This window comes from Scatophagus argus, chromosome 7 (assembly GCF_020382885.2).
Source record: "Scatophagus argus isolate fScaArg1 chromosome 7, fScaArg1.pri, whole genome shotgun sequence".
Classification (NCBI taxonomy): domain Eukaryota; kingdom Metazoa; phylum Chordata; class Actinopteri; family Scatophagidae; genus Scatophagus; species Scatophagus argus.
In genome coordinates, this window is record NC_058499.1 from 9,932,413 (window position 1) to 9,959,797 (window position 27,385).

Below are 27,385 nucleotides of genomic sequence, written 5' to 3' on the forward strand. Positions count from 1 at the left end.
CAGGGATTTAACCAAGACCTTTCTGTCTGATCCTTAATGTTTTCTTATTGTCATCTTCGTCACTTTTCACTCTGCTGCTAAAGTTGCTTGAGCGTTAAATATTTCAGCTGCCCAAAATTTGTTCACTGCTACAAAGATACACATTATCTGCTTTCTCGAGGGATGGGTGGAATTGTTTCATTTAACCGAAGTGATCCAAATATGACAGAAGGTTTTCATCATGGGCGAGAGGGCTGAAGTAAAATTTGATTTGAAAGGTTCTTCGGTTGAGGTGGTGAGTCCAGTGTTTGATGTTGCCCTCCTGTCACCAGGAGAACAGATAAGAGGATTCTGCACATACCTGTTGGTCCCACTGCCAGTGTATAAATGGCAGCCGCGACGCTCTGAGCCGAATACACACCGACCCACACTTATACACACACATCAACTGACACCACTTGGCTCTCAAGATGAGTCACGGTCATTGTGGTGGTAAGATACTATGAGCTTGATTAGTTTAGCGAGTTCTTTCTGCACCGACTGAACTATTTTAGCATTATAAATGGACGCAGCACTCATGGTGAGTTTCTCATTTTTCCTTCTTGTCTATTTTTAATTAATAGTATAAAGTAACACATTTTTTAGGTGCTCAGTGAGATGTGTTCTGGTTTTAGGTATCCGTCTCTCTGCTTGGACTGGCTCTGGTCGTGCTCTCTCTCCCTGAGCACCATTCACTGAACGGAGAATATGACAACAGATCAGGTAGGATGTCTGTTTGATTATTACTGACCAGACCGGGTACTGAGGAGCCTTTTTAAGTGGATCTGAGTTTGCCTTTGTGGTAGTTTCAGGAAGTGTGTACTTGGGATCTATGTTTGTCAAGGAGGCTCTTCAGAGAGCAGCTGAGCTGACTGATGCTGCTTACGCTCGCACAAACGAAAGGTACAAAATTACTGTGATAGAACCTGCTACAGTACCCAAATCTGTATTGTGTTGGCACTGAAAACTAAGCTACTGATGTTTGCAGGGTGAAGATATCTCTGTCTGAAGGCGCCCTGAGACCCAGTGACCTTCTGGCTCAGTTTAAACAGGTTGAAGCAACAACCAGGACTCAGATCTGGGCTGCAGAACTGCTGGACAACACAGTGGAGCTGATCAGAGAGATGGTCTACACTCACAATATGGTGCAGCCCAGCCCTCAGGGTACTGAACCACAGCCCAACAGAACACAAATCCCCTAAAGTATTTTGATGAACTAAACATCTCGCATGCTTGGCACCCTTTCATTGTCTCTCAGTATGTTTCAGGCAACAGATTAATCATTAGATTCAGTTTCTTGACTCTGTCCCCTTATTTATTCTCACATATCCACCAAACACTAACAGCTGAAAATTCTCCTCCACATCTAGACTTAAAATAAAGAGGGATTCTACTTTCCTTCATTATCCAGAAGAGCCAAAAAAAGTAAAAAGCCTGTCCGACTATATTTAGTTCTTTATTATTTGTTGCCCTGTGAGCCCAGCTTGTGTTACTTTCATTTTAATTATTTTTCTGTGCTCTTGCTGTATTTCACGCTCTGGTGACTGTGTCAGTACATAACATTTTGCTACATGTTACTGACATGTAGGTCTTTTGTTGACTGAATGTTCCCTCAGAGCTGCTGAGTGAAGGAGACATGGAGAACCTGCTGCAGGTGACGGGCTGCACCGCTGAGCTGCAGAGACCCAGCTGTGCCTCCGACTGTCTGTCTGAGCGCTACAGATCCATCACAGGAGAGTGCAACAACAAGTAAGTGCTTACACAAAGACAGACAAAAAGTGACCTGAGCAGCGTTTTCTCCAATAGCTTTTTAAAATTATTATTTTAACTGCATCTGTTGTGTTCTTGTCCCGTTTAGACAGCATCCCAGATGGGGGGCTGCAAACATCCCATATTCCCGCTGGCTGCCTCCAGAGTACGAGGATGCATGGGGGACGCCCAGAGGCTGGGATCCAGAGCATACCTACCATAACACCACTCTGCCTCCTGTAAGAATCCTGCAGCAGCAGCACTCGTTCATGCCCTGTCCTGTCAGCTGCCGTAGCTCCAACGCTTTGCTTGTTGTCCAGGTGCGGCTGGTGTCTCAAGAGGTGCTGTTCACTCACAACGACAACATCTCTCTGGACTCCACTCTGTCCCACCTGCTGGTGGAGTGGGGTCAGTGGATCGATCACGATATGGTGCAGATTCCTCAGAGCCCCAGTACAGCCGCATTCAGGACAGGAGCTGACTGCACCCACACCTGCAGCCGGGACGCGCCCTGTTTCCCCATACAGGTGCTCTTTGCTGTCAGCCGCTCCTCAGTGTGTTTTGTTTTTCTGTCCCGTTCATCCCTTTGTTAACTAGTCCTTCAGAAGCTACATCTCTTTTCATTATCTTCATTTATATAAGAGGCATTTTTTAAAATTCAAATGTGAAACATGCTACACACTATTAAGTACTCTGAAATACATAAAATCTACAACACAAAGTAAACTTATGTGTTTTCCACTTGTGACCCATTTGTCACTGGTTTATTGTCTTTGCAAGATATGGTTTTAGTCGTCTTGGAAGAAAGTTTGTGTCTAAGATGCTCAATATACACAGTAAATATATGAATATTCCATATGTGCATACAATACATTGTGAGGTGTAAATGAAATATATGTATATACTAAAAGAAAATATAACAAAAACAAGTAAAACTAGACAATAGGAAACACAATTAAGTAAAGGTAGGCAAAGTATAAATGAAGGTGTGTGAAATTAACAATGTGGGGTACCAATTTTAATGCTAGAAATTACAAGCAATGAATAACTTGACCATACAATAAGTGTGTGTTACCACCCGTAAGACTCCTCATCGTCAACTATAACAAAATCTCTCCTCAGATCCCTCTCTCAGATCCTCGTAATGGCATCCAGAGCTGCATGCCTTTCTTCCGCTCTGCTCCCAGCTGTGTTGCAGGAGTCCTGTCTCATCGCCACCGAGAACAGCTCAACGCCATCACCTCCTTTGTTGATGCCAGTATGGTGTACGGCAGCTCCACCAGTCTGGCGTCAGCTCTGAGAAACCTTTCCTGTCCTCTGGGCTCGATGGCCCACAACTCCCAACACTCAGACCAGGAGCTGTCCTACATGCCATTCCTTCCACGCTTGCAGGCTCACCTGGACCCTTGCGGCCCTCGAAACTCCACCATCTCAGGGGACAGGTCGGACAGATCCAAGCGCCAGGAGAACACCACGTCCTGCTTTCAAGCCGGTGAGCGAGTGCATCTAGGGAGGTGTGTGTTCTCTGCGGGCTTCAGTTGAGCTGTTGTTCATCATGAATATTTCACAGGTGATTCCAGAGCTAACGAGCACCTGGGAATGATCGCATTGCACACGCTCTTTCTGAGAGAGCACAACCGGCTGGTCAAAGAGCTGCACCTGCTCAACCCTCACTGGAGCCCTGACACCCTTTACCAGGAGGCCCGCAAGATCATGGGAGCCATTCATCAGGTACCACTAGCAGCAGACTAGTCAGACGTCCATTCACCTCTACCTACATGTGCACTCCCAGCACTCTGACTTGTTTGCTTTCCAGATCATAACATGGGAGCACTACCTGCCACGGGTCCTCGGTGAGGATGCCACGTCTCATCTGATGCCTCCCTACATGGGCTACGATTCGAAGGTGGATCCCAGCATCGCTAACGTCTTTGCAGCTGCTGCGTTTCGTTTTGCCCATGTCACCGTGCAGCCAGTAGTGACCAGGCTGGGGCCAGGATACACCACGAACTCCCAGCATCCTTCACTGCCTCTGCATCACTCACTGTTTGCCTCTTGGAGGGTTATACAAGAAGGTAAAGAACAATACTGTCAACCACAAAACTTATAAATTAAATTATATGTGATTTACTTATGTTTTTTGTTGGTTTTGTTTTTTCTCTCTCTTTCTTTCTCGTGGTGTGCCAGGTGGGATAGACCCTGTGCTGCGTGGTCTGTTGCTGTCTCCGGCCAAGCTGCAGACTCCAGGTCAGATGATGGTGGAGGAGCTGACGGAGAAGCTGTTTCAGGCACAGGGAGGGATGCCTCTAGACCTCGGGGCCCTTAACCTCCAGAGGGGTCGGGATCATGGCCTTCCCGGTATCTGCATTCTTACATCTGTCACAGTACAGCACTACTGCATCACTTTATACTGAATCTGGTGCATTTGTTTTGTTGATGCACATATAACCCCACCATGCAGTGAGCAAAGCAAATGGAGGAGCTTGTCACACCTGCAGAAAATGAAAATAAGGTGTAGGTGGGAGTGAGAGCATTAAAGAAATTTAAAAAAAAAAAAAAAACACAAAGAACATCTTTAATCTTTAGAAAATAATTTTGCGTTCTAGTTTTAGCTGGCAGTGATATTCCAAAGGTGCGCTGTTCATTGAGACATGTGTCATTGCCCGTAAGTATTTAAAAAGTAAGATATACGGTAAGATATTTTGTGTGTGCTAACTTAAAGAATATACTTATATTAAATGCATAGAGTATACATTAGTATGAAATGGGACATGTTAACTCGACATGCACAATATCAGCCCTCTGGAAAGTGAACACCAAATATAGCCAGGATTAATCTAATTATTAACACTTGTGATTTTGAAAGTCTGCTGTGAAGAAGAAAAAAAGTCTGTTGATTCATAAACCAGTTCCAGATGTAGGAATGTGTGTTAATTAGCACTCCAGATCCCCACTAGTCTTGTAGTTACTTGTCAGTTGGCATTTAGAGTCAACAGTAGAGTAGAATGCAAATGAATGCTTACCTTGGACAGAAATGTCTCCTAAAAAATATTAGTAATCATTTAATAGGTGATGACCTTTTCGGTTATTCAGGCCTCTGCTGGGGATGAGGCTGGGTGGAGCTCTGCTGGGAATAGCAGGCTCAGCGTAGCAGTGACAATGGGTGCACTCCAACACACAATGCAACACATGGCACAGAGCTGCTTTGAGAGAGTTAGGTGTGGTTTCCACTCCCATTCCTTTGTGGCACATGACGCACATACCAAACAAAAGTTCCACGCTGCATTTATACACAATACTACATGTACCCAAGGCACAATGATAAATACATGGCCTCTGGTGGCTTAATGGTGCAGTACCACTAATGTTTTATTACACAGTTGCTTCACACCAAGCTGGACTGTCTGTGTGATTATGCAGAACCTGTTGGTTTGTGTAGAAGAACACAGAACCTTAATTAGCACTGGAGTGTGAACAGTCTCGTCAGTGTGCCAAGATGTTTAAATAAATTGGTCAGGTTGCACTGCTGTGTCATGTGTAAACGTACACAGCATCTCTCTTAATGGAACTGCTGCAGGTAATGTTGTTAATATTTTCCTTCATTGTGTATGACCTCATCCACCTGCAATCCAACCATTACTAATCAGAATTATTAATTTTTATGACCCAGTCTGTCTGATCAGTGGATATAACTGGGATTAGCTCATTAGTGCCCAGCAGAGATCTGCACTCTACTGTCCACTCAGGGTCTCACATCGTATTTTCTGTCCCATCTCTTTCCATCAGGATACAGCTCGTGGAGACGGTTCTGCAGCCTCTCTGTTCCCAACACCACATCAGAACTGGCCGAAATTCTAAGTAACTTCACTTTGGCTCACAAATTACAGCTCCTGTACGGGACACCACACAATATCGATGTGTGGGTGGGGGCCATCTCCGAGCCGGCTCTTCCTGGAGGTCGGGTCGGACCACTCCTGTCCTGCCTGCTGGCGAGACAGTTCAGAGCGCTGAGAGATGGGGACAAGTAAAACTAAATCCTGTTGTAAAATTCTGACCATTTTGATGCAAGAAGACAAATTTAATTCTGTCTTTGTCTTCCAAGGTTTTGGTGGGAGAGGGAAGGCCTGTTCACCAGCACCCAGAGGAGACACCTCCGGGCCGTCTCTCTGTCCCGCATCATTTGTGACAACACACACATCACTCACGTCCCCGCTGATCCGTTCTCACACACCGAACGGTCAGAGGACATGCTGGCTTGTTCACACCCGCTCATCTCCCACCTCAACCTCACCCCGTGGAAAGAGCCAGACACAGGTAAGTAAGGAAGACGGTCTGATAACAGGTTTGTCTTTCGGTTTTTTCACCTCTCCCTGCTTGGTCCTGCCTCTCTTCCAGATCCCAGCTGTGGTCCAATACCCAGGATTCAATCTGGCTACTCGCTGCTCTGTGACTCTGTGATTCTGTATCAGTGTCACTCTGGCTTCAAGCTGCTGGGATCTTCAACTGTCAGCTGCGATCCAAACAGCCAGCAGTGGAGTCCCACCCCCCCAGCATGTCAAGGTACGAAAACTCAACTACAGTCTGGTGACATGACTGCAAAAGATATTATAATATTTTTAAAGACCTGTGTATCAGAATCCAGTTTACATGTGCAAAATCAAAGCAAAACTCATGTTCTTATGATGGTAAAGCTGAGATTTAGATGTGAACAAAAATTCTTCCTCCCAACAAGTTCCGTTTATGAGCTGCTCTGGAGTTTTCGAGCACATCACATGGTCTGAATTGTGGATGTCAAACTTCTTTCCTTCTGTGCACTTTAAGGACTTCTTGTCCGTGCTGGCTTGAAACTTGAGATATAAAGTGGGCAAACTCCCAATATGCCAGTCAAGATCAGGTGGTATGATTCATCATCAGTTTAGCCAACACTTGAGTATCGTCATCGTAAAATCTCTTCGTATCGTGATTTCAGATGAGCAGTAAATGTCCTCTCCTATCAGATTACAAAAAAAAAAAAATCACATCTCATTGTTTTGTTTCAGATATTAACGAATGCGAAGAACAAACTTCTCTCTGCCCACAAAACCACAAGTGCCTAAACATACCAGGTTCTTTTATTTGCTCAGGTAGGTTCAGATCATTTAATGATGCGTACCTGTTTGATATTTGGTGCAAAATTCTTGTATTGTGAAGTACTTTGTAAACTTTGTACCTTTGTAACTAAATTAATCTTTCCTTGCTTAGATTGCTGAGATATTTAAACATGTATAGCATGTGAAGATTGCTCGCGGTTGTGTCTTAATGTTTGTGTACACTGATCCAGAGCCCCCCTCGCTGTCTGCCGCCTTGGTTGTCACTGCAGTGATAGTGGTGATCGGTGGCGTGGCTGCGCTGCTGCTGCTGATGTTCTGTTACCGCAGGTAAGTAAGTAGTGAAGGTAGAAGTCAATTGAAAATCTATAAGTTGTTCATTCATCTCTGAAATGTAATAAAGCATAACAGTAGAAATAACATGAAATCTGTGAAAACTCTTATTTGCAGATATTCCACCAAGAAAGAGGAATTAGTCAATGCTGGATGTTGCCAAGAGAAAAGTTAAATAGTCTGCCATCATCAGGTCATCATCCTTGGACTCTTTGAACATGTTTTTAACTGTGTATAGTAGTAACATATTTTGTGTTGTTAATTTATAATAGCTGTAGACAGACACTATGCCTGAACGAATCAATACTTTACATTAATGATTGTTTCCGTTGTTGACCTGCTTATACGATGACATTTTGTTTGCTACTGACCAGTCTGCCAGTGCTCACTAACTCACTACAAATCAAACTATTTATTTAGGTCTGTAAAGTGGTAATCTGTGCGATGAGGCCATAAAAAAACAAGATAATAAGCTTACAAAAGTCCTTTCAATCCGGAAACTAAAATCTTACTGGAATGTCTGCTCCAAAAACAGATCTTACTGTAAAGCCTCTCTGAGTGGGATGTGGCCTCTGTATGCCTGTACCTGATTCCTGCTCACAACTCTGTTATGCAATTATGTGTGTATGAGCGTCTGTGTGTGTTTCAGAGTATTTTGTAGAAGTAGAACCTGGCGGTTCCTGGCAATGATCTTAATCTAACACCAAATCAGCGTCGTGCCCTGAGAGAAACAGGTCTCTGTGTCATCTTGTTGTACTGGGTTAAAGTGAACTGCAGTGAAGAGTCAACATTCTCAGATTTCAGTCTAAACTTTACCGGACATTCAGGTCAGCGCAGCAAAGACATTTATCTACTATCAAATTTTGTTCAAAAGGACCTATAAATCACACGCAAAACAAAGGTGATGTAATCAGGCCACCTACAATGCCTCATCTTTAATGGAGTGTTTACACCAGAAGACACAGTTAATTATCAGTACGCTGAGGTTAGGAACCTCAAAGACCTAAAGATGGCCAAGAAGCAGTTATTGCACTTTCTGACACAATGTTCTTCATTTTTACCTTCAAGAGGTCGCGGTCTGTAAAAATTGGCCATTAATAATAATAAATCTATACTATGAGGTACAACCATTATAAACTGTATAATATGGCTATGTACTGCATTCATGCAAAGTCATTTATGGCTTTTACTGCACGTACATACTGTTCACTGCAGACGTGCAAAACTACAGTCAACAGTTGTGCATATTACAATCACCTGTATTAAAGCTTTCTGACTTTACTGAACTGTCACTACGTTGAGCATAGGTGAGTTTTAACTAATTCATTAACAATAAATCTGTTCATTAATTACAAGCCAGGCTAACATGAAACGTTTCCCTTGCAAGAGGCTGCAGCTGTTTCGTTTGTGTTTTTAGATCAGGTGGTGCAGGAGTGCATCAAATGCTGGGACAAAAAGTATTGGCTGTGTTTGAGAAGATAATTGAAAGCAACAATGAGATGCTAGTGAGGATTATACTGCTGTTTATGTACAAATAAAGAACACTACCCAAATAACTGTTCTGTGAAACTACATGAATGTTGTCAGTCTCACAAAAGAACTACTACATTACGCAATTACATACGAATGTAATACTTGAGGTAAGAGACCAACTAATCTCTCTAGACTGCTTTCACCCTGCATTTCATCGGATGAACTCCTGAAACATGACGCACAGACTATTATATCAACATGATAAGTTGTGTGCACTCCAGCCGGGGAGGTCTGAGTAAGAGAGACAATTCTACTCACCACTGGAGAGAATTACTGAAGGCCTTCAGTATAGCAGTTTTGTTTTTTCACTTCACTTCTGTCTGGCTCTGTTGCTTAAATTTGTTGTCTTAATGCATAAAAGTGGCACATGAACGGTTTCTGCTTCCCTTGTTAATTGACCTTTGCTGCAGAACTATAATGCTGTACAACCTCTGCGACTAAAACCGATCCAAGACCTGTTTGTGTTACCACAGTTTAACCCTCACTAGGACTTTGAATAATCCAGGTCCTGGGATCATGCTGTCCTGTTTCCTTGGACTGTCAGGTCTTCTAGCCCTGGTCAGTGACGTAGAAACCTAACTTCGCCACAGTCATCTCCCTGCGAAGACGCATCACCTCCCAGAACATCTGCTCCGCTGCACAAAGAGACAACAACAGCAAAAGATACAACATGTCAGCAAGAAACAAAAGACAGAAAACAGATCCATTCAACAATAAAATACAAGTACATGCGATAACTTACCATCGTGTCTCACCAGGCCCTGCTGGATGTAGCGGATATAAGTAAAGAAGTTGCAAACAGCCGTGATCTAGAAAGGTGAAATAAGGTCTGTTACTGTTAAGCTAACAGTAGTAACAGCAGCATATGTAGTGAAGATTCCAGAGATAAAGTGATAGCTACCCGGGCTCGGCTGGAAGGAGAGATGTAATAGTAGCTCTCCTTGTCACCAAGTTTAATGCGATGTCGGCAGAGGCGTGACATGCCGCTTAATGCACATTTTCTACAGAGAGAAATGATAATCTGTCAGGTAACTGCTGCAAGATGTGAATACACACAGCTGGTGTTTTATCACAGCAAACACTTTACATTACATCACGTTGTCAATGAAACATACAGTAGATATCAAAACTTTTAACAACAACTACATGAAACACACCAAAGAACAAGGCACAACTGGAGAAAGTTAGTGAGAGGAAGAGGAAAAGGTTCAAGGTTTTCATTAACATACACCCAGAGACATGCATTAATTTACAGATTTCTTGACAGATCTGGACAGGCAGACTTCATTTCATGCCACAGTGATTTGTGTTAGTGAAAAGCTGAACGGGTGACTGGTTCCTGAGAGGACTTACGTCTCTACTGCTGCCCTAAAGCCACTGAAAGAAAAAGAGTTTTAAATCAGACAGTGATTAGAAATGTGCCCGTTAATTTAACCCCTCTGAGATGTGTGGAAAAAACTCCAGCTATGACCATTAAGGGAGAAACCAAAACCGATTAAGAGTGGATTTTCAGTGCTGACTTAGCCATTGTTTAGCAGTGAATGCTCAAAGAGAGAACAGGATGAGTCACAATGTGAACGTGATGACTCACTTCGGGCCGCCACACTCTACAGCTGAGGCTTTAACCATCGGTAACGCTGACAGGGCCACAGGCTCAATCGTCAAAGAATTGTTTTCCACTGCACTTTGCACCAGCTGTGACAGCTGTGGAGAACAATAATCAGTAATGTCAATGTAACTTCAAACAGTGAAAAATGACACATGCATTGATGTAGTGTATCTGTTAAGAGGCAGTGAGACTCTGACCTCAGATCTCGTGAAGGAGAGGCAGGGTCCAATATCTTCTCTGTAGATGCGACTCAAGAAGGCAGAGGATCGCTCGAGACTTGGATTCTCCTTCCACATCAGAAATTCTGCATATAAAACAGAGTCCATCTGCAACAAGAAAACAGTCCATCAACTGACGTATTAAACTTTTGGGATAATGTAAGTACACAACAAAATATACAACAAATTTAGTCTTTTTAATGCAGAAATGTCATATATATTATATCCTTAACAATGTTTATCATGCTCACCATCCTAGCATGTTAGCATGCTAACATTTACAAATTAGCTATCAACACAAAGTACACCTCAGGCTGATGGCAATGTTTTGCAGGCATTTGATCATAAAATAAATTTTTACCTGATTATGATGCCAAAGGAAACATAACATAGCCTCCATATAATAGTTGTTAAGATGCTTCAGTCTGGACAAAAGCGCCCAACAGACTAAAGCTGCCACGTCACAAGCGGGGCTAAAAGTCATTTGATAATTTAATTAGTGAAAGTTAAAGTCTACTTGTGCCTCCTTGAGTCTTCAAAATAAACTACTACTGCAGACTTTCAAGAGCTGTGCTACTTGATACTCTCCAATAAAACTGTCTTTTATTGTCAGAATCAAGTCATTACCAAACTAAGGCAGGAAAAACAAGTTCACTGTTCTATGAAAGGACTGCCAGCAGCTAAATCTGGAAGACCTGATCAAAAGGATGCAGTTACCTGTCTGCAGTCAGTGCCTAGCCCCTCCCCCCGTTCCTGCCAGTAATGGTCAAAGGTCACACTGACAGACTGGCCAGGGACCAGGCAGAGTATCAGAGAAAGGAGAGCAGGAACAGCAGGCTGAGAAAGGAAAAGAAACCAGAGAGGAAGAAGAACAAGTCAGGGAGAGCTTAGTACTGAGAGAAAAGAAAAAGCAAAGAGAACTCGGCTCAGGGAAAGAATACCGAAGTGACAGGAAACAGTGAGCAGAGGAATGAACAGAATGAAGGGTCTAGAGCTGAAGAAACGTACTTCAAGGAGAGGAAAGACAAATGTACAAACATTCAGGTTACCTCTCGGTCCTCTTTGGTCACAGGCTGAACAGAAACAGAGGAAGGCTCTGGTTTTCCAGTTGAGGATGGAAAGGCACTGCTCGTGCTCTTGTTGCGGATGTGGCCCCCGACATGTTTTTTGTAAGCCCCCCTGGTTCCTGAAGACTGCAGCTGTGGATGCAGCTGCCGGTTTGGTGAAGAAGGTGTTGATGTCAACACTAGAGTTTTGAGTGCTGTCACCTCTGCTTGCAGAACATCAATCTGAGAGTCAGACACAGAAAAAAGTACAGAAAAAAGAAAATTGAGGAAGTGATGAAATTCTGACGACGAAAGAAAAATCGATATCTTTGCCGAAACAATATTTGTGGCCTTTATTGTTGACATTAAATGTATCTAAAAAACCAGACTCAGAATAACAAACCATTTTAAATAGGAATCAAAGCACAATACAAAAATAGTCTGAGTGCTGTGAAATGGGACAAAAGGTCATGAAAATCACCACAGGACTACAGAAACTCAGAGAAACAACTTCACACACCTTTCCCTGAGCCTCCTTCAGTTGTTTCTCCGCAGTTGCTTGTTTGACGTTAGCTTCATGCACCATCTTATGAGCTTCCTGTTAGGATGAAGATTGAAACATTAACACAAGGTTAAAAACGGGATCAAAAGTTGTCCTTAATTAGTCACTGATGGAGAGTGATGAATCTGTGTTTAAAAAAATAATAAAATATATATTTGAGGTAGCAAAACAACAAAAAAATTATCACCACATGAAGTGGCAAATATGCTAGAAGCCACATACTCATTAACAAATACAGCAGGCACAAAGCAACATAAGCACTCAGTTTAATTAGTCTCTAACAATTATGGACAGAAATGTCTTGAAATTATTTGTTGAATGCTCCAGTATGTTTACCAGCTACCAGTCAGAACAAAGCAAAAATACCAAACATAGATTTGGTAAGTCTGGGTACATCTGCAAAATCATGATGGACACATTACATAAAATTGTTTGGTCCATTGGTCCATGTACAGATTTAAACTACTGCAGCTGAGTGGTTCTGGGAAGTGAAATCTCATTCTACAATATCTGTTGTTTCCCCATAATGAAAAAACTGAAACATTGCAGTACTCAACCTGCAATAAATGTTTTCACTGCAATACAAACTGTGAATCTGAATACTCGTCATGAGCCATAACACTGCGTCACTTTCCTCATCATAAGGGTTACAGACGTGTGTCAAAATGACAGTGCACTCAGCAGAAGGCAGTGATTACTGCTGACCTCAAACAGACTGGCAGTCAGCTCTTCCAGCTCCTGCTCCAGTTGGTTCCTGACCTGCGACAGACGCTCACACTCCTTGTCCTTCAGTTTCAGTTCCTGAGATGTGTCGGAGAAAATGTCACAATCACATTTAACAAGGAAGGATATTTGCATTGTCAACTTTTTTAGGTCACACAAGGCTTTGTGTTTCTTTGTGTGCCAACATAAAGTAGATTACCACACCTTCTTCGCAGCGTCCAGCTGTTCCCTAAGGATCTCTGACCCCTTTTCTCTGATTTCTTTTTCTCTGATCTCCAACGAGGAGCTACGAAGCCGGGAGAGGTCGCCATGGTCTCTGCCTGAAGTTGGCTCAGCCTGGCCTCCGCCCTCCACTCTGGACTTCGGCTCTGGATCCAGATCTACCAACCTTCACACAAGCAAAAATATTAGCAATATTGTAAGATTTTGTGCGCACTCTTTCAAGATGGCTGCTGAGGCAGAGGCAGTCAATGATATAGTATTAATTTAATGATTAGAACCGATTCTCTCGCAAATTGCCTGTTCTTTCCTGTTTGCCTCATGTTGTTTGTCATCGTGTGCATGTTTGTGCCTGCTTTCAAAAATAATTCTGTGACAAACATGTATGTTTAATAATGTACATTGCCCCTTACAAATAAAGTAGTTTTAGTTTCTGAGTTTTTCATGATGAGGACTGACAAATGGATACACAGTATTTCATGCAGGACTGTGATAGACAGATATGCAAAATCCAACACTAACGCAAATTGTTGTTGTTTCACTGACTACACCTTAAACTGAAACCGACATACCATGTCAAGATCAATTGTTTTAAAAAGGCTGTGGTTTTGTGTTATATTTTAAAAAGACTCTAATTTTTCATCTACCTCATTTATAGTCAATGTTTCAACAACAAATTATACATTTGCAATGAGCTAATACTGACCAATTCTTCAGCCCACAAGAAGGGACTATTCACTGCAGGACTGCTGAGGCTGCATTAGTTTGAGTTAGCTATACGTACTAAACATGGACCTGAGTCCAAGAGTAGGAAGTAAAATCAATTTAATACACACAATCAGGCTCTACTAAACAACAACACTGACATTTCAGTATAAGGTTCATGAAAATGTTTCCTACCTCAGTTTTCAAGCAATAATTGCTCATCAGTTGATTGATCAATTGCTACAGCTCTAATGCAGCTACACTTTATCACTGAGTTTACGTTACAGCGTGTGAAATCACTGCAGACCCCTGAGGGACCCCGGACCAGCTTCTGACCCTCTCTAGACTTCTACTGCATTAGCAATCCCAGCAGCATTTAATTCAGTCATTGAGTGTTGTGTTGTTTATCCACAGAGTCGTTAAACTCATTCTCAAAGCTTAGTTAATTAAGTACTACAAACATTAACCAGGACTTCTGGCCAGCTAACTACATGTCGTTAGCTAACAGTTAACGTTAGCTCGCGGTACAACTTTTTAATACGAAGAGGTTTCCCCCCAGTATCCGCCCTTACCCTCTCAGTGTCCAGGACCGCAGATAAACCTCCCACTCTGTCTGTGTATCTCTCAGCTTCTCCCCTCCAATGCCTTCCAGCTGTTGTCACCGTTGTTGTTGTTGTTGTTGTTAGTTTATCAAACGTTGTAGTAACTGAGCTAGCTAGTTTCAGTGAAACAAGTCTCAGCCGTTTTAAATCACGGTCAGTGCAGGAATGCGGACGCTGACGTAGACAACCGACAACAACAGCAGCAGCAGCGGCGGCGGCGGTCTAATGGTGACAAAAGGAGTAACTTAGTTTACAGGTTTACGCTCTTCCACTCTTGTCTTTCACTGATTGTCTTCACATCCCCGATTTCTTTCATGCAGGCGAGAAAACCAGTGTCACCGCTCTGTTTCTGACAGTTTCTCACAGGTCATATGACAGCGCATCCACTCCCAACGCCCCGACCGACAAACGCTGAGAGCCACCACTGAAGCTAGCATCCAGTCTGTGTCGGATTACTCCACTACTTACTCCAGTATGGCGCAGGTCTTTTACTTAAGTAAAAGTAGCAACACTACAGTATAACAGGATTCTAAAAATTAGAAAAATCCCCCATTCAAAATCTTAAGTAAACGTACAAAAGTAGCACTAAAATCCAACTTAAAGTACCAAAAAGTAAAAGTACTCACTCTTGACCCATTTCAGAATCAAATGTGTTGCACTGCTGGATTATAATTTGCTTAATCCATGGTGATGTGTCATAATGTATTGGTTTGTATTTTGTATTAATAATCTAAATCTGCAAAGTAACTAGTAACTTAGGATATCAAATAAATGTAGTGGAGTAACAGTATAAAGTAGCAGAGAATGGAAACACTCAGATAAAGTACAAGTACCCCTTATTTGTACTTAAGTACAGTACTTATAAATAAAAATAAGATAAAAGAAACCTTTATTAGTCCCATATTAGGGAAATTCTCAGTGTACAAATGTATTTAGTTACAGTCCAGCACTGCATGTGAGCATAATACTGAAATATTAAAGGCTTCAAAACTGCATTTTATGGAGGAACAATCTTCAACACAAGGTCCAAGATCCAGTCATAAAGCAGGACCAACCTTTCAATTAAATCACATAACACAAGAGTGCCTAGAGATCTGGGGCCCCTGGCGAGCTCCCAGCCTTTCAGAGTTTTATATTAGCCATCAAATAAATTCTTCAGTAGACAGATAAAGGACACTGCACTGCAGAAATTCCACGGAAAGTGTCTTGATTACAGAGTTAGCCGACAGAGAGCACTGATAGCGTTACTATACAGCTGTAAAATATCCTGCTCAGTACATATCTTGTTCACAGTTCTTTAAAAATCAGATTTAAGGGACATTTCGAGTTTTTCATATCACCATCAGTGTCAGTCAGGTTCTTCTAATTAAAAAAGAGCACCAGAGCCAACTCTCATACTACAGTAAATCATCCCCTATTTAATTTGAACACAGATTTTAGACACCTTAAAAATGGGCCATAAAAGGAGCACATCAGTGGGCACCCTTGGCAGGGGACCTTTGTTGAATATCTTCCCCAATCTCTCTCTCTTCCCTCATTTCCTGTCTGCTCTTAACTGTACTCTCTATTAAAAGGCAAACATTAAAATTGAAACAAGTCCTGATCTGACCCTGAACTGGGCCTTGAACGTGTGCTCTTTCTGTGAATATGTTGCTGGTGCAGAGACGAGGTTCAGAGTTAGTCAGTAGTGAAAAGAGCTACCGCTAAACTTTGGGAAACACATTCAAAACATCTTTGTTATTCCACATAGGTGGGATGAGCCTCATCTTTTTGCTTCAGGTTCCAACACTTACTGTCCAATAACACAGCCTTCCTCCTCGGTCTCCCTGCTGGACTTGCGTCTGGATTTGAGGACATCAGGTGTGCCAAAAAATACTGTGGAGGAATATACGGCTATTCCAGATCTCCCTGCTTTAAGGACTTCATATCCCGGGCTGACTGCTGCTGAAGATGGTGGGGTAGAGGAAATCTGGACGCTGTGAATTCCCTCGAAAGCATCCATGGCTCTCTCATGCAACGCAGAGGATCGTCAGAAACTACTAGACGGCTCCGCTGAAGCTACATTCAGTGTGTTTAATGGTTTTTGTGGTATATAAAGTCCCCACTTGTGACTGTTAAGCATCTGAAAAACAGAAAAGAAAGAGTTACATGCTGCACCTTATTAGCCCATAAAACTTTCACCAAAGTCTTCCAGTAGTCAGTGGACAGACTGTGACCTCTACAGTGTTTAACTATAACTTACACACACTTCACTCTCTGAATACTGCAGAGGAAGTCAGACTCTTTTCCTCGCAGGTTGTCATGCTAAAGGAATTTGTTACCTTGAGATATCCGGTGCAAACAGGACTTCAAACCTAAGTTAATATTATTCAAGTTCAACACACATGATAAAATTTAAACTCACACAGGATAATTTAGTAACAACAAAAATAGCACATCAACTGTACTTACATAAGTGTTTGAACGGATCCCCAGTTGCTGCCAGTGCATCAAAAAGCAGCAGAAACTGCTGAAATTGTGCTTTGATAATCTCAAGATTGAGAGTTAAGCAGGTTGTCTGCACTTCGCCCTGCTGTTGGTCTCCTGTTCAGACCGGAAGGGTTAATCACTAACACCTCCTGGCCAGTTAGAGCCCAGCTGTGCACATTTCTTCCAGCAGAGGGGGGTGACACACAGCCTCACCTGATCAAGAGTTTTCCATGAGCAAATACTGACTGATGCTTCAAATGGGGGGAAAAAAAAAATCAATTCTCCCTCTAGAAGTTTACCAACCTGAAGAATTCAGATTGTGTTTAAATGTGTGCGTCTGTGATTTATCCAAAGGCAGAGACCAATGTGCTAGACTTTGAAGAAAAATGCTTTGACAGGTGACCGAGAATCTGTCCAAAATCTGAACACAACAGCTCAGCGCTCATGCCTTTAACCAGCCTATTTGTGGCAGCATTGGTGCTTCAGATTAACAGGACCCAGCCTCACAATGCAGCTTTGTTGCTGAAACAGATTAACACATCAAGTGACCGGAGGTGTACGAGTCCCCTGCTCTCTTTTTCTTCCCTGCTTCCCTTTCTATAACAGTCTCCGCAGACGCTGCCGCCACACATTACAGTACGATGGCCAGTCATTTTCACACCGTGTGGTAAGTAACCACAACTTTACACTTTTGCATTTGAGTTGGTAAAAGTGAACTTTTGTGACCCTCACATATTGTATTTTCCTCTTGTAGTCCTGCAAGCATCTCTTCAGGTGTTGTGGTATGTTTGAGATCTATAAAATGGGGAGAGTTACTGTTTTGAATGATTATTGAAGTGTGTGGAAAATCAGTTTAGTATTGATTTATGAGAACTCTGCTTTGTATGTCAACACAGCACAGTTGTATAAATCCAAACAAGAAGAAAACATATAAGAAATAACTAACTTTGTTATTTTTTCACATCATTTTAGATATGTGACCATATTGGCCTCATGAGATCCAGACTGGCTGTGCTCAGATGAACCCCAGAGGACATTATTACACTGGTTTTCTTCATGTCCCTCCACACACAACCAGCAAGTTGGCCAGCAAGCAGCAGCAACAATGACAGTAACTTACTCTCGCAGGGTAGCTGATGCAGGTCTGGGGACATTCTTTAACCTGCTTCTGCGATGGAGAGGCAGCATCTATAAACTGCTCTACAGAGAGCTCATCATCTTCACTCTTCTCTACTCGTTCTTCAGCATTGTTTATAGGTACAGTCTTTGACGAAACACGGTGAACTGCACTAGACATTTTTCACGTAATCAGTCTGCGGATAGAGTGAATGTAGCCTGACACATACTGGATTTTTGAGGCTCATATAGCTCATTCAGATTGTAAAAACCTGATATCAATATTTATTTTTTATTTAAATCTTTTTGTTAAGGATCACTTAAATTTAGTCACTCAAGAAACTTGTTAGTGCTCCATTGTGGACAAACTACATAACAGAGACACTTTTAACAGCAATTTTACATTTCATGTCACTTTTTGGTCGACATATGTGCCAATATTGATTTATCTTTGGCTGATTTATCTTTGAAGTCTTTGGCTGATGTTAGGCCTGGACCAGTTCATCGACTCTAACAGTGACATTATTTAATAGCATTTATTTGTTCAACACTATAGCAAGTTTCAGAACTGGAATCTGGGGCCTTTTGGAGATTCATACAAATAGTTCAGGGATTGTAAATTTATTTTCAATTTTGGTTCATATAAATTTTCACCAAAAAAGGTTTGTAAAGGTAACTGTATACTATCAGGGCAACTGTTTACGTCACTGTCAGTTCACTAATTGCTGTCACCTATCTGTGTGACAAAGTAACATTTAGACTACTTAGAGTGGATTCTTATTGGATATTTTATTTTATTTTATTTATTTAGTGGCCTTTCACATGAAATAGTTTGGTTTAGTGAACCTTCTTACAGCCATCATGACTGAAGAAACATGTGGTCAGTTTCTCTTTATAACAAGAAAATGATTTTAACATTTATTATTTTAACATTTTAAAGATTTTCATCATGTTCTAACAAGATATTTTTCGTATTATAATAACTTCTCACTATAAAACAGACAAGACTGAGCTGGAAGTTTTCTCATTTTAATGAGATATGTCAGTGTATTGTTAGAGCAAAAAATAATATCACAAAAGGAGTATTTTGTGATAACAAGAAAAGTTTCACACAAAAACTGTGTAATTTGGTACATTAGGGATGTCATAAAATCTTGATAAATATCTTTTAATGTGAAAAGGATCTTCACAAAACAAGGTTATATCCACTTTATGAGAGGCGGAGTAAATTTTTATCTATTTATTTAATCTGTATTTACAATATAAGGCGTGGTGCTTTTTCTTACCCCTCCTTGTCTTTTAGTCATCATGGACTCAATGTTTCCTTCACCAGGTTTGTGTTAAATGACAACCAGAAGAGGCTGTTTGAGAAGCTGTCAATATACTGTGACCGCTATGCAGAGCTCATCCCTGTGTCGTTTGTGCTGGGTGAGTTGAGGCTGATCATATGTAATTGTCAAAGCTAACCCAAACACGGGCAATAGATGTGCAAGAACCCAAAACAACAATCTCAGACCATGTTCCCAGAAACCATCACCATTCTCATTCTTGACTTGCTTGTTTGATTCGTTTCTTTGCCAGGTTTTTATGTCACCTTTGTTGTGTCCCGTTGGTGGGGCCAATTTGAAAACGTCCCCTGGCCGGACCGCTTGGCAGCATTAGTGGGTGGTCATGTTCGTGGAGCTGACGAGGCCTCCAGGCTGACCCGACGAACCCTCATGCGATACGCCAACCTCTCTGGAGTGCTCATCTACCGCTCTGTCAGTACGGCCGTCTACAAGAGGTTTCCCACCATGGAGCATCTGGTGCAGGCAGGTATGACAAAAACTACCAAAACTCACCGATGGTGGTGCTGCCATTCCTCTCACAGACAGTACAGTCCAAAGCTGCAACCTCCGTTTTCACTGTTTAAATCTCCTGAAGAAACTGTGTGGTGGTTTGGGACCAGCAAGTTTAGACTCTTGTGTTTGTGCGTCTCAGGTTTGATGACGTCAGAGGAGCTGAGGCACCTGGAGGACTTACCTTCCCCTCACAACAAGTTCTGGGTTCCCTGCATGTGGTTCGTCAGCCTGGCTCTGAGGGCTCGCACTGATGGTCGCATCAACAATGACGTGGCACTCACAGCCATTTTCACTGTAGGTGTTATCATATATTATCGCTCTGCAGACCAAGTGAGCCTTCATCTTCAACATCTTCTCTTTGTGGCCATTTCAGCTCTGTGACAGTTTTTAAAAGCTGGTTTTGCCTGTATTTCTTTTTCTCTGTTCAGGAGTTGAACAGTTTAAGGGCTAAGTGTATGAAGCTGTACGGTTATGACTGGATCAGCCTGCCTCTTGTCTATACCCAGGTTTATTTGGTTTTTTTTATATGCTGTGCTTGAACTGAAATACAGTAGATTCCTTGGTGGTAGAACAAATAATTTTCATTTATTGAAAAATGCGCATTGATTAAGTATAAGAAATAACACTGCTGATGAGACTGATCGTGAGCGAATATTAGACTACCTGTAGTCTATAAAGGTTGTGATTTTGTGTGTTACGACAATCATCATGTACCTGAAGAGATTAACTCAGTTTGATCAAACTAGCAGACTCTTTTCTCAGAGATTGTTATGAACCTCTTTTTTGTCTTTTAACTAGGTGGTGACAGTTGCAGTCTACAGCTTCTTCCTGGCTTGTCTGATTGGTCGTCAGTTTTTGGATCCAGCTCAGGGGTACCCCGGTCACGATGTGGATTTCTACCTGCCTGTTTTCACCCTGTTGCAGTTTTTCTTCTATGTTGGTTGGCTGAAGGTGATGAACCAGCAGATTCATTTCAGTCACACTGATGCTGCAGTTTACATTTTACTCATTTGAGCATTTTTTAGCTGTGCTGAAGTGAGGTCCTTTCTGTTCATGCTTTCCAGGTGGCTGAACAACTCATAAATCCGTTTGGCGAAGATGATGATGACTTTGAAACCAACTGGCTCGTTGATCGTAACTTACAGGTTCGGATTCAAACCATACTATTTGCCACTTTTTCATCAGCCATGCAGGTGCTGTCTTGTTGTACTTGCTGCTTCTGTTGTCCCTCAGGTGTCCTTGTTGTCTGTGGATGAGATGTATGACAGTCTACCACTGGTGGAGAGGGATATGTACTGGAATGAGTCTGAACCTCAGCCTCCCTACACTGCTGCCAGCGCCGAACACCGCAAGCCCTCCTTCATGGGCTCAGCGCTGGATATCAGGTTCAGTAATGTGTTTATTTTCAAACAGACGATTGTTAAACACTGTAGCCAACCATCACATAACTATCTATTTAATTTAGTGTTCCTAAGGAGGAGATGGAGTTTCAGTCCAATCTGGAGCAAATCAAAGAAAATGAGGAAGCCAACTACTCAACTCCACTGATCGGAGGGCTGGGCCGTCTTCTTGGCGTCCAGTCCCCTAACTTTCCCCGCTCCTCACGGATCTCTCTGCTGCGGCGCCGACCTGGAGCTCCACTCAGCCGCTTCCCTCTGTACCTGCACCCTGAGGCACCATCAACTTCGAGTCAAACCCGCCAGTCTTTGAACCAAGAGCGAGATCCAGACTACGCATTCTCCACCACGCCCTTGTATGAGAGACCGGGTTTCTACAGCTGCCCCCAAACACCCATTCACTGTGTGCCCCCTGCGGTGCCCCGCCCTCGGCCGGCTCGGAGAACTCAGAATGAGTGGGACCGCAGCTGTAGCTCCCTTGCTCCTCCGTTGGTGGGCTCACAGTTGCTGCCTCCAGACACCCCCAGCCATATTCCCCCACCACCATCCTCTGCTTTCCCCTGGCTGAGTGACGATGGTGAGGTCCCGAGTGCCCCTACCTTCTCCTTCCCAGATCCTCCACCTGAACTCTGCCCGATATCTAAACTCAGACCTGGACACGGCCTGCTGGCTCGCCGCCCTCCACCTCCCCGCCTTACACTGGACACCCTCCCCTCAGCTGAGAACCAGCCCGGAACCCCAAGTGCTTGGGCAACAGGAAGTGGAGGTGAAAGGGTGTTCTCGTTCACTCCTCCCTCTCGCAGTGTGGCAGCAAATCCCAGTAATCCCAACAGCAGCTCCAGCAGCATTAATGCAACAAGCACCAACAGCGCTGGCACAACAGGAAGTCTGTGCAACAGTACAAGTCACAGTAATTTTAGTAATCACGGGAATTTCAATGCCAACATGAGGGCCAGTAATGGGGGCACCAACGGCGGGCTGAGCAATAATATGAACACAGTTTCCGCTTCAGCATCATCGCATCAAGACACCAATCAGCAAAACTCACCCAATGATTCAGGAATCTCATTGGCTGAGGGGGACATGCTGGGTGTTTTGGTGGACAGTGGAGTGAACAAGGTGGCAGGAGGGAGAGAGCAGGACTGAGAAAAGGTGTGACAGAGGTGTTTTGTATCACGTGACGTTAAATAAAGTATTTAACACAAACAGATACTGATCTGAAGTGCATTACAGTCACCTGGAGACCCACACACGACCGATAAGTATTTGTTGCAAGCACTTTGTTAATCTCTACCTTCTGATAAGCACTCATAGAACAATCAACCATCTCGTAATGCGAAAAGGACCTGATGAGATTTAACCGTCAACATGTGGAGGAAAAAGAAGAAAAACTTTCCAGTTTAGTCAGAAAGTTAGCAAGAAGCCAAAATGTGTACATCCTAGCACTGTTCATATCACTGTACGCTTCAATAAATACAAGCATCATGTTCCGTTTCTTTTGTCATTTTTAAAAATAAAAAACTAAAACTTGGTATTCTTACTTTTTTATTATAAAAGGAAACTGTACAATTTAACTTAAATTCACAACTACTCATAGCTGTCATATTATACGAAGCAACCGCAGAAAGAAGTGATCTGTAAATAGCTGAGGAAACATTTTCATTGGTTTTATATAGTGTTTTTAGTGACCGTATATAGTTAACCCACTGACACACGAGAAAAACAACTCAAAGCTGATGTATTTAAAAGAATATTCAGTAAACATATGAAGCACAAAGTTTTCCCGTTGTAAATTTATTTGTTGTGATTTAATTTGATCGAAGACTGTCATTATACTAGTTAACAAAAACAAAATCTGTGGATTATCTTGAATAACCCATTGCTGTTGACCTTTTAATGTTTTTGTTTTTTGTTTCAGCATCACAATCAAAGTGCCATCTAGTTTGCCATTATGTTTGTTATTAAAAAAGCCTTCACATAGTGTCATAGTCCAGTCTCCATACACTTTCTGCTCAAATATATACATGTATGTGTGTATATATGTGTGTGTGTACTATTCTAGTAGTATTTCTAGGGGTTTTAGGTCACCATAATTCAGAAACACAAACACTGAAATGACGTGTAATATAGCAGAAGGTATGAACAATAAGTGGTGTGAGTTAAAAGGTTTCCTCAGTATTATTTCTTCAAAGCATCTTTGAGATCAACTGTCATCTGGAACGTGAAGTCAGGACTGCAGCAGTTCCAGTTCACAGTGCTATTTATGCCTTTTGTAAATTTTGCAGTTTATTGACAGCTAACAAGCATAAATAAAGCAGCATTATCTGTGTTACATGCAGTACATGTCAGGGACAGGGGCAGGATGTCATGCAGCGGTGACCAGAATGATCATCAGTGTGATTTAACTGCTCTCGTCAGCCATGGTGTGTTTGTCAAAGAGGTACTCTGCCATGCCACTCTGAGGGGCTCCCATGCGGCGCAAGTTTGATATCCAGTCGGCGAGCTGTTTGATCGATTTAACCTGCTCGTCCAGATAATGCGTTTCTATGAAGTCACACATCTGTGGATAAAATGGACAGAATGTTTTTGTTATTGGACTGCCAGATATTTTATGTTCCCTAATGCCAAATGTACACAACATCCAGCTGCGCTGCTGTTCAGTCACAGCTTCAGTGCCATTTCAACGTCTACTGGAAACATTTCAGAAGAGGAGCATCTGTGTTTCAGCAGACACATTTAAAGTTTAGTTAAGAGTTGTTTATCAAACATTTCTGGTGTGCTATGTTACATACACGGCGTGTGCTTTTAGCTGCACTTGAATGTGACAACATTTTGCTACTTCTAACTTTGTCTGCGATTACTCATTTTATTTGAGTATGAACAATCTCACAGCACAGCTATAATACACAGGGTGATGTCTTCTCCCACTATAACACAAACATGTATGTTAGGTCAATTCTCAGCCTTTGACAAGTCACTGGCTCAGAACAGGAATTAGTCTCCACCACTGCACCCAATACTTAAGATGGGTTGAATCCATACATAACTTTTCACGATACATTGTACTGATCGTGTATGTGACAATAAACTTGATTTGAGTTTATCTCTGTTGTATTCAAAACACAGTGTAAATGATCACAGAGTAGGAGAGGACAGAACAAGGCTTAACAGACCATCTCTAATGAAACCGATCATTAAAATAATTAAATGCTAATAAAAGCTGGCATTCTGGCGCTGGCTCATCTCCAGCAGCTCCAATGGAGCCGGAGCATAACACAGCAGGATGTTGTGTGCATTGGCGCTTAGTCTTCTGCTTACATGAGGATCATTGTGTTCAGTTGCCATTTTCTGCAAGTCCAGCAGGGATTGGTTTACACTTTTCTCCAGCTGTAAGGAACACTCCAAAGCTTCCAGGCCGCTCCCCCACTCATCTCTATCAGGTTTCTATGAAAAATATAAATAATTCACAACAATGCAAAACTGATGTTATACTTGTTTTGTTTCTTTTTTACAAAAATAACACATGAATCAGCAAACAGCTGCATTATCAAACTGTGCTTTTACATGACACTGTTAACACACTCTTACTTTGCCTACAGAGTAGAAAACGTATCAGTACATACCTTGATGTCTTGCAGAAAAATTCTGCCTCCTCGCTTGTTCTGCAAACTCATCAGCTTCTCTGCATGCATGCGCTCTTCTTTGGACTGTGCTTTAAAGAACTTTGCAAAATTTGGTAGGGATTTATCATCCCTATCAAAATAGTAAGCCTAAAAAAATGAAGAAAGGAAAACCTTTTTTATGTCTTTAAACTTAAAAGACACAAACAGCACTGATCTACAAACAGTGGGCAGAAAAGATGCACACATTGCATTGCAGGCTTGAGAGCATTTTCTTACCATAGAAAGATAAACATAGGAAGCATAGAGCTCCAGGTTTATCTGTCTGTTAATGGCAGCCTCGCAGTCCTGGTGAAAGTTCTGTCGGATCTGCGAACTCATTTCTGTGTAAATTACAACAAAGAATAAATGAGTGGGAAAATTTCCATGACACTGTTCAGCAGCTGACATGTAAGGCTGTATAGATAGATAGATAGACATACTTTATTGATCCCAGGCTGGGAAATTGCATTATCCAAAAGACATATTAAGCATGTATAAAAAGACTTTACAGATAACTGCTAATAATAGACTTAGTGGTGTTTGTGCCACATCATTAACCCCCATGACCACAAGCTTGGGCACCAACACTGGGACAAAAACAAATGCACTTTCCCCACAGCTGACACTGGGTGGTGATATCCTACCCCTCCACCATGCTTGCCAACAACACCTGACACATGATCCTTCTCAATAAATATCAGCTTGTGACACTGAAACTCCTGCTAAACTGAATAAATAGATATCCAATATACAGCACCTTTTTGCAAAATTGCACACCAAATAATAATTTAAAAAAAAGGTAAATTTACTCTAGTTGTGTCCTTCAAGAGTTTACTTGCCCAGGTTTTGAGATATTCATCCTTGAGATCTATGCCTTGAGCCCAGTTCCATGAAGGTGAATGAAATTTGAAAGTAATTTACATTTAGTTATTTACTTTGCATACAAAAGCTTACTTACTACACTCTAAAATAAACAAACTGCCCTCTGGGTTGTCCAGATTTGAATGCGTCGACCCTTCAAGGACATAACTGCATTCATATTGATCCAGAAAAAAAATGACCTTCATCACCCAATACATGACTAATAACTGCCATGAAGTGTGCTTTTTAAAAGGCACTGTTAACCACAACATTACACCGTATAGCATATTCATACATGTTTATGAATACAAACGTTAGGAGTCAGGCAGGCTGACAAATGATCCCAAACTTGCTAATGTTGTGGCGAAGCATATTTTTGCACTGATTGCTCATAACACTGACTTATCCTCACTGGTAATTTTCTTACACTGCGTAGCTGGGATAACTAACCAGCTAACAACAGGTTTGGTTACTGAAGATCCCTAACGTTGCTAGGCTATTAGCAGGCAAATCATCAGTTTATCTCACATTTAAACAAGGCAGGTGACAGTTTACAAGCTAGCTAGGGGACTGACCTGCAACCTTATGTGTATACGTACCTGGTTTGTCGATCTCGGCCCGTTAAAACAAAATCACTTAACCGATATTTACAACGTTAAATTCCCGAAATTCTCGAAAACGGGCTAACGTCGCCTGATGTCACAACAAATGCGCACAGCCGAAGAAACGTTAGTAGGTCGCTCCCTCTGATTAGCGGTTAAAAAGGGGGGGCGGGAATGTTAGATTGACCGTATTTAAACAGCCACAGTGCCGCGGTTTTGTCCCTTATTATTAAATGATACAGCTAATGACTGGACTGGAGCCTTTGTTTGACTAGCCTGAGCGCCCTTGTTCCAGTTTGATCGAATCTGCAGCTTGGATTGAGTTGACATACGGTACATTTTAATAACTTAGCAACTGATCTGGAGCTTTCATATCGTAGGAGCAGATGAAGTTTGTATGGTTATCGTGGCTTTGTAGATGATAATCCCCTATTTGTGCAATTCACGTGTGTGCTGGTAAACTAGGCCTACGAAACGTGTGTTTATATCAAGTCATTTTGCAATGTACTGCTGTGTGACAGACTCACCTGAAACACGCGCTGTTTATTTTTGCACGGTCTGACATGCGCAGTAGCAGAAGCAAAGGTTTAAATAATAACGGTCGCGTTCCGTTCAGGTGTTACAGGTCCAGTGACTTGGTGCTGTGGATGACGTTGCCCCTGTCGTTGTTTACCGATACAGGTAAATGGGAGTGAGCTGTCTCTAAGTTTTCAGTGAACTACGTCTAAGCTGTGGACATTTCTCGTCACCTTTATTAAGACAAGTCGGTTGAAATAACTTAATCGGCTTTACATTTTCTTAAAGTCCCCTGCACACCAATGCTACATCTTTAGATTGACTGGACCTTTTCTCAGGATCGTGTGGGTGCAAACAGAATGATATTTCCCCAGATTAACTGGTTCACTTTTTGTATGTGGCAGATGGGACAAATAAAACTTTTATTAGTAATTAGTGCAGTCCAATAACCTAGCATAAACATAGTTCCAGCAGTGTACAGGGCCTTTAAAAGCCAGTTTTCCCTGAAGGCCAAACT

At 42.1% G+C, this 27,385-nt stretch overlaps 4 protein-coding genes across 9 annotated transcripts; 2 read left to right on the forward strand and 2 right to left on the reverse strand.

Annotated features, from left to right (window-relative positions):
* The first annotated feature begins 541 nt into the window (after window positions 1–541).
* On the forward strand, window positions 542–8,743 carry epx (eosinophil peroxidase). The gene is made up of 17 exons (XM_046393991.1): window positions 542–559; window positions 654–741; window positions 825–921; window positions 1,007–1,182; window positions 1,635–1,767; window positions 1,877–2,006; window positions 2,088–2,294; window positions 2,890–3,259; window positions 3,338–3,498; window positions 3,584–3,842; window positions 3,955–4,125; window positions 5,554–5,791; window positions 5,870–6,081; window positions 6,163–6,327; window positions 6,807–6,890; window positions 7,088–7,184; window positions 7,305–8,743. Exons 1-17 carry the CDS (start codon window positions 542–544, stop codon window positions 7,360–7,362), a joined length of 2,664 nt encoding a protein of 887 aa, XP_046249947.1. The 3' UTR covers window positions 7,363–8,743.
* rab3il1 (RAB3A interacting protein (rabin3)-like 1) lies at window positions 8,093–17,012 on the reverse strand. Of its 4 annotated transcripts, XM_046393220.1 has the most exons (13): window positions 16,856–17,012; window positions 16,198–16,526; window positions 13,083–13,266; window positions 12,861–12,956; window positions 12,114–12,191; window positions 11,597–11,836; window positions 11,265–11,384; window positions 10,527–10,655; window positions 10,312–10,424; window positions 10,074–10,097; window positions 9,622–9,721; window positions 9,463–9,529; window positions 8,093–9,355 (listed from the first exon to the last, which is right to left on the reverse strand). In XM_046393220.1, the coding sequence occupies exons 2-13, from the start codon at window positions 16,404–16,406 to the stop codon at window positions 9,270–9,272; spliced, it is 1,446 nt and encodes a 481-aa protein (XP_046249176.1). In that variant the 5' UTR covers window positions 16,407–16,526; window positions 16,856–17,012; the 3' UTR covers window positions 8,093–9,269. The 4 variants fall into 4 exon arrangements, with proteins under 4 accessions (XP_046249176.1, XP_046249178.1, XP_046249177.1 ...); XM_046393222.1 differs by lacking the exon at window positions 11,265–11,384; XM_046393221.1 differs by lacking the exon at window positions 10,074–10,097.
* A 672-nt stretch (window positions 17,013–17,684) lies between these two features.
* On the forward strand, window positions 17,685–22,717 carry best1 (bestrophin 1). Of its 2 annotated transcripts, XM_046394849.1 has the most exons (9): window positions 17,685–18,130; window positions 19,323–19,417; window positions 19,571–19,804; window positions 19,970–20,124; window positions 20,259–20,336; window positions 20,629–20,781; window positions 20,895–20,975; window positions 21,064–21,215; window positions 21,296–22,717. In XM_046394849.1, exons 1-9 carry the CDS (start codon window positions 17,979–17,981, stop codon window positions 22,371–22,373), a joined length of 2,178 nt encoding a protein of 725 aa, XP_046250805.1. In that variant the 5' UTR covers window positions 17,685–17,978; the 3' UTR covers window positions 22,374–22,717. The 2 variants fall into 2 exon arrangements, with proteins under 2 accessions (XP_046250805.1, XP_046250804.1); XM_046394848.1 differs by lacking the exon at window positions 20,259–20,336.
* A 38-nt stretch (window positions 22,718–22,755) lies between these two features.
* fth1b (ferritin, heavy polypeptide 1b) lies at window positions 22,756–27,025 on the reverse strand. Of its 2 annotated transcripts, none has more exons than XM_046394851.1 (5): window positions 26,880–27,025; window positions 25,127–25,230; window positions 24,851–24,997; window positions 24,546–24,671; window positions 22,756–23,787 (listed from the first exon to the last, which is right to left on the reverse strand). In XM_046394851.1, exons 2-5 carry the CDS (start codon window positions 25,226–25,228, stop codon window positions 23,629–23,631), a joined length of 534 nt encoding a protein of 177 aa, XP_046250807.1. In that variant the 5' UTR covers window positions 25,229–25,230; window positions 26,880–27,025; the 3' UTR covers window positions 22,756–23,628. The 2 variants fall into 2 exon arrangements, with proteins under 2 accessions (XP_046250807.1, XP_046250806.1); XM_046394850.1 differs by lacking the exon at window positions 26,880–27,025 and adding an exon at window positions 26,350–26,829.
* Window positions 27,026–27,385: the final 360 nt, after the last annotated feature.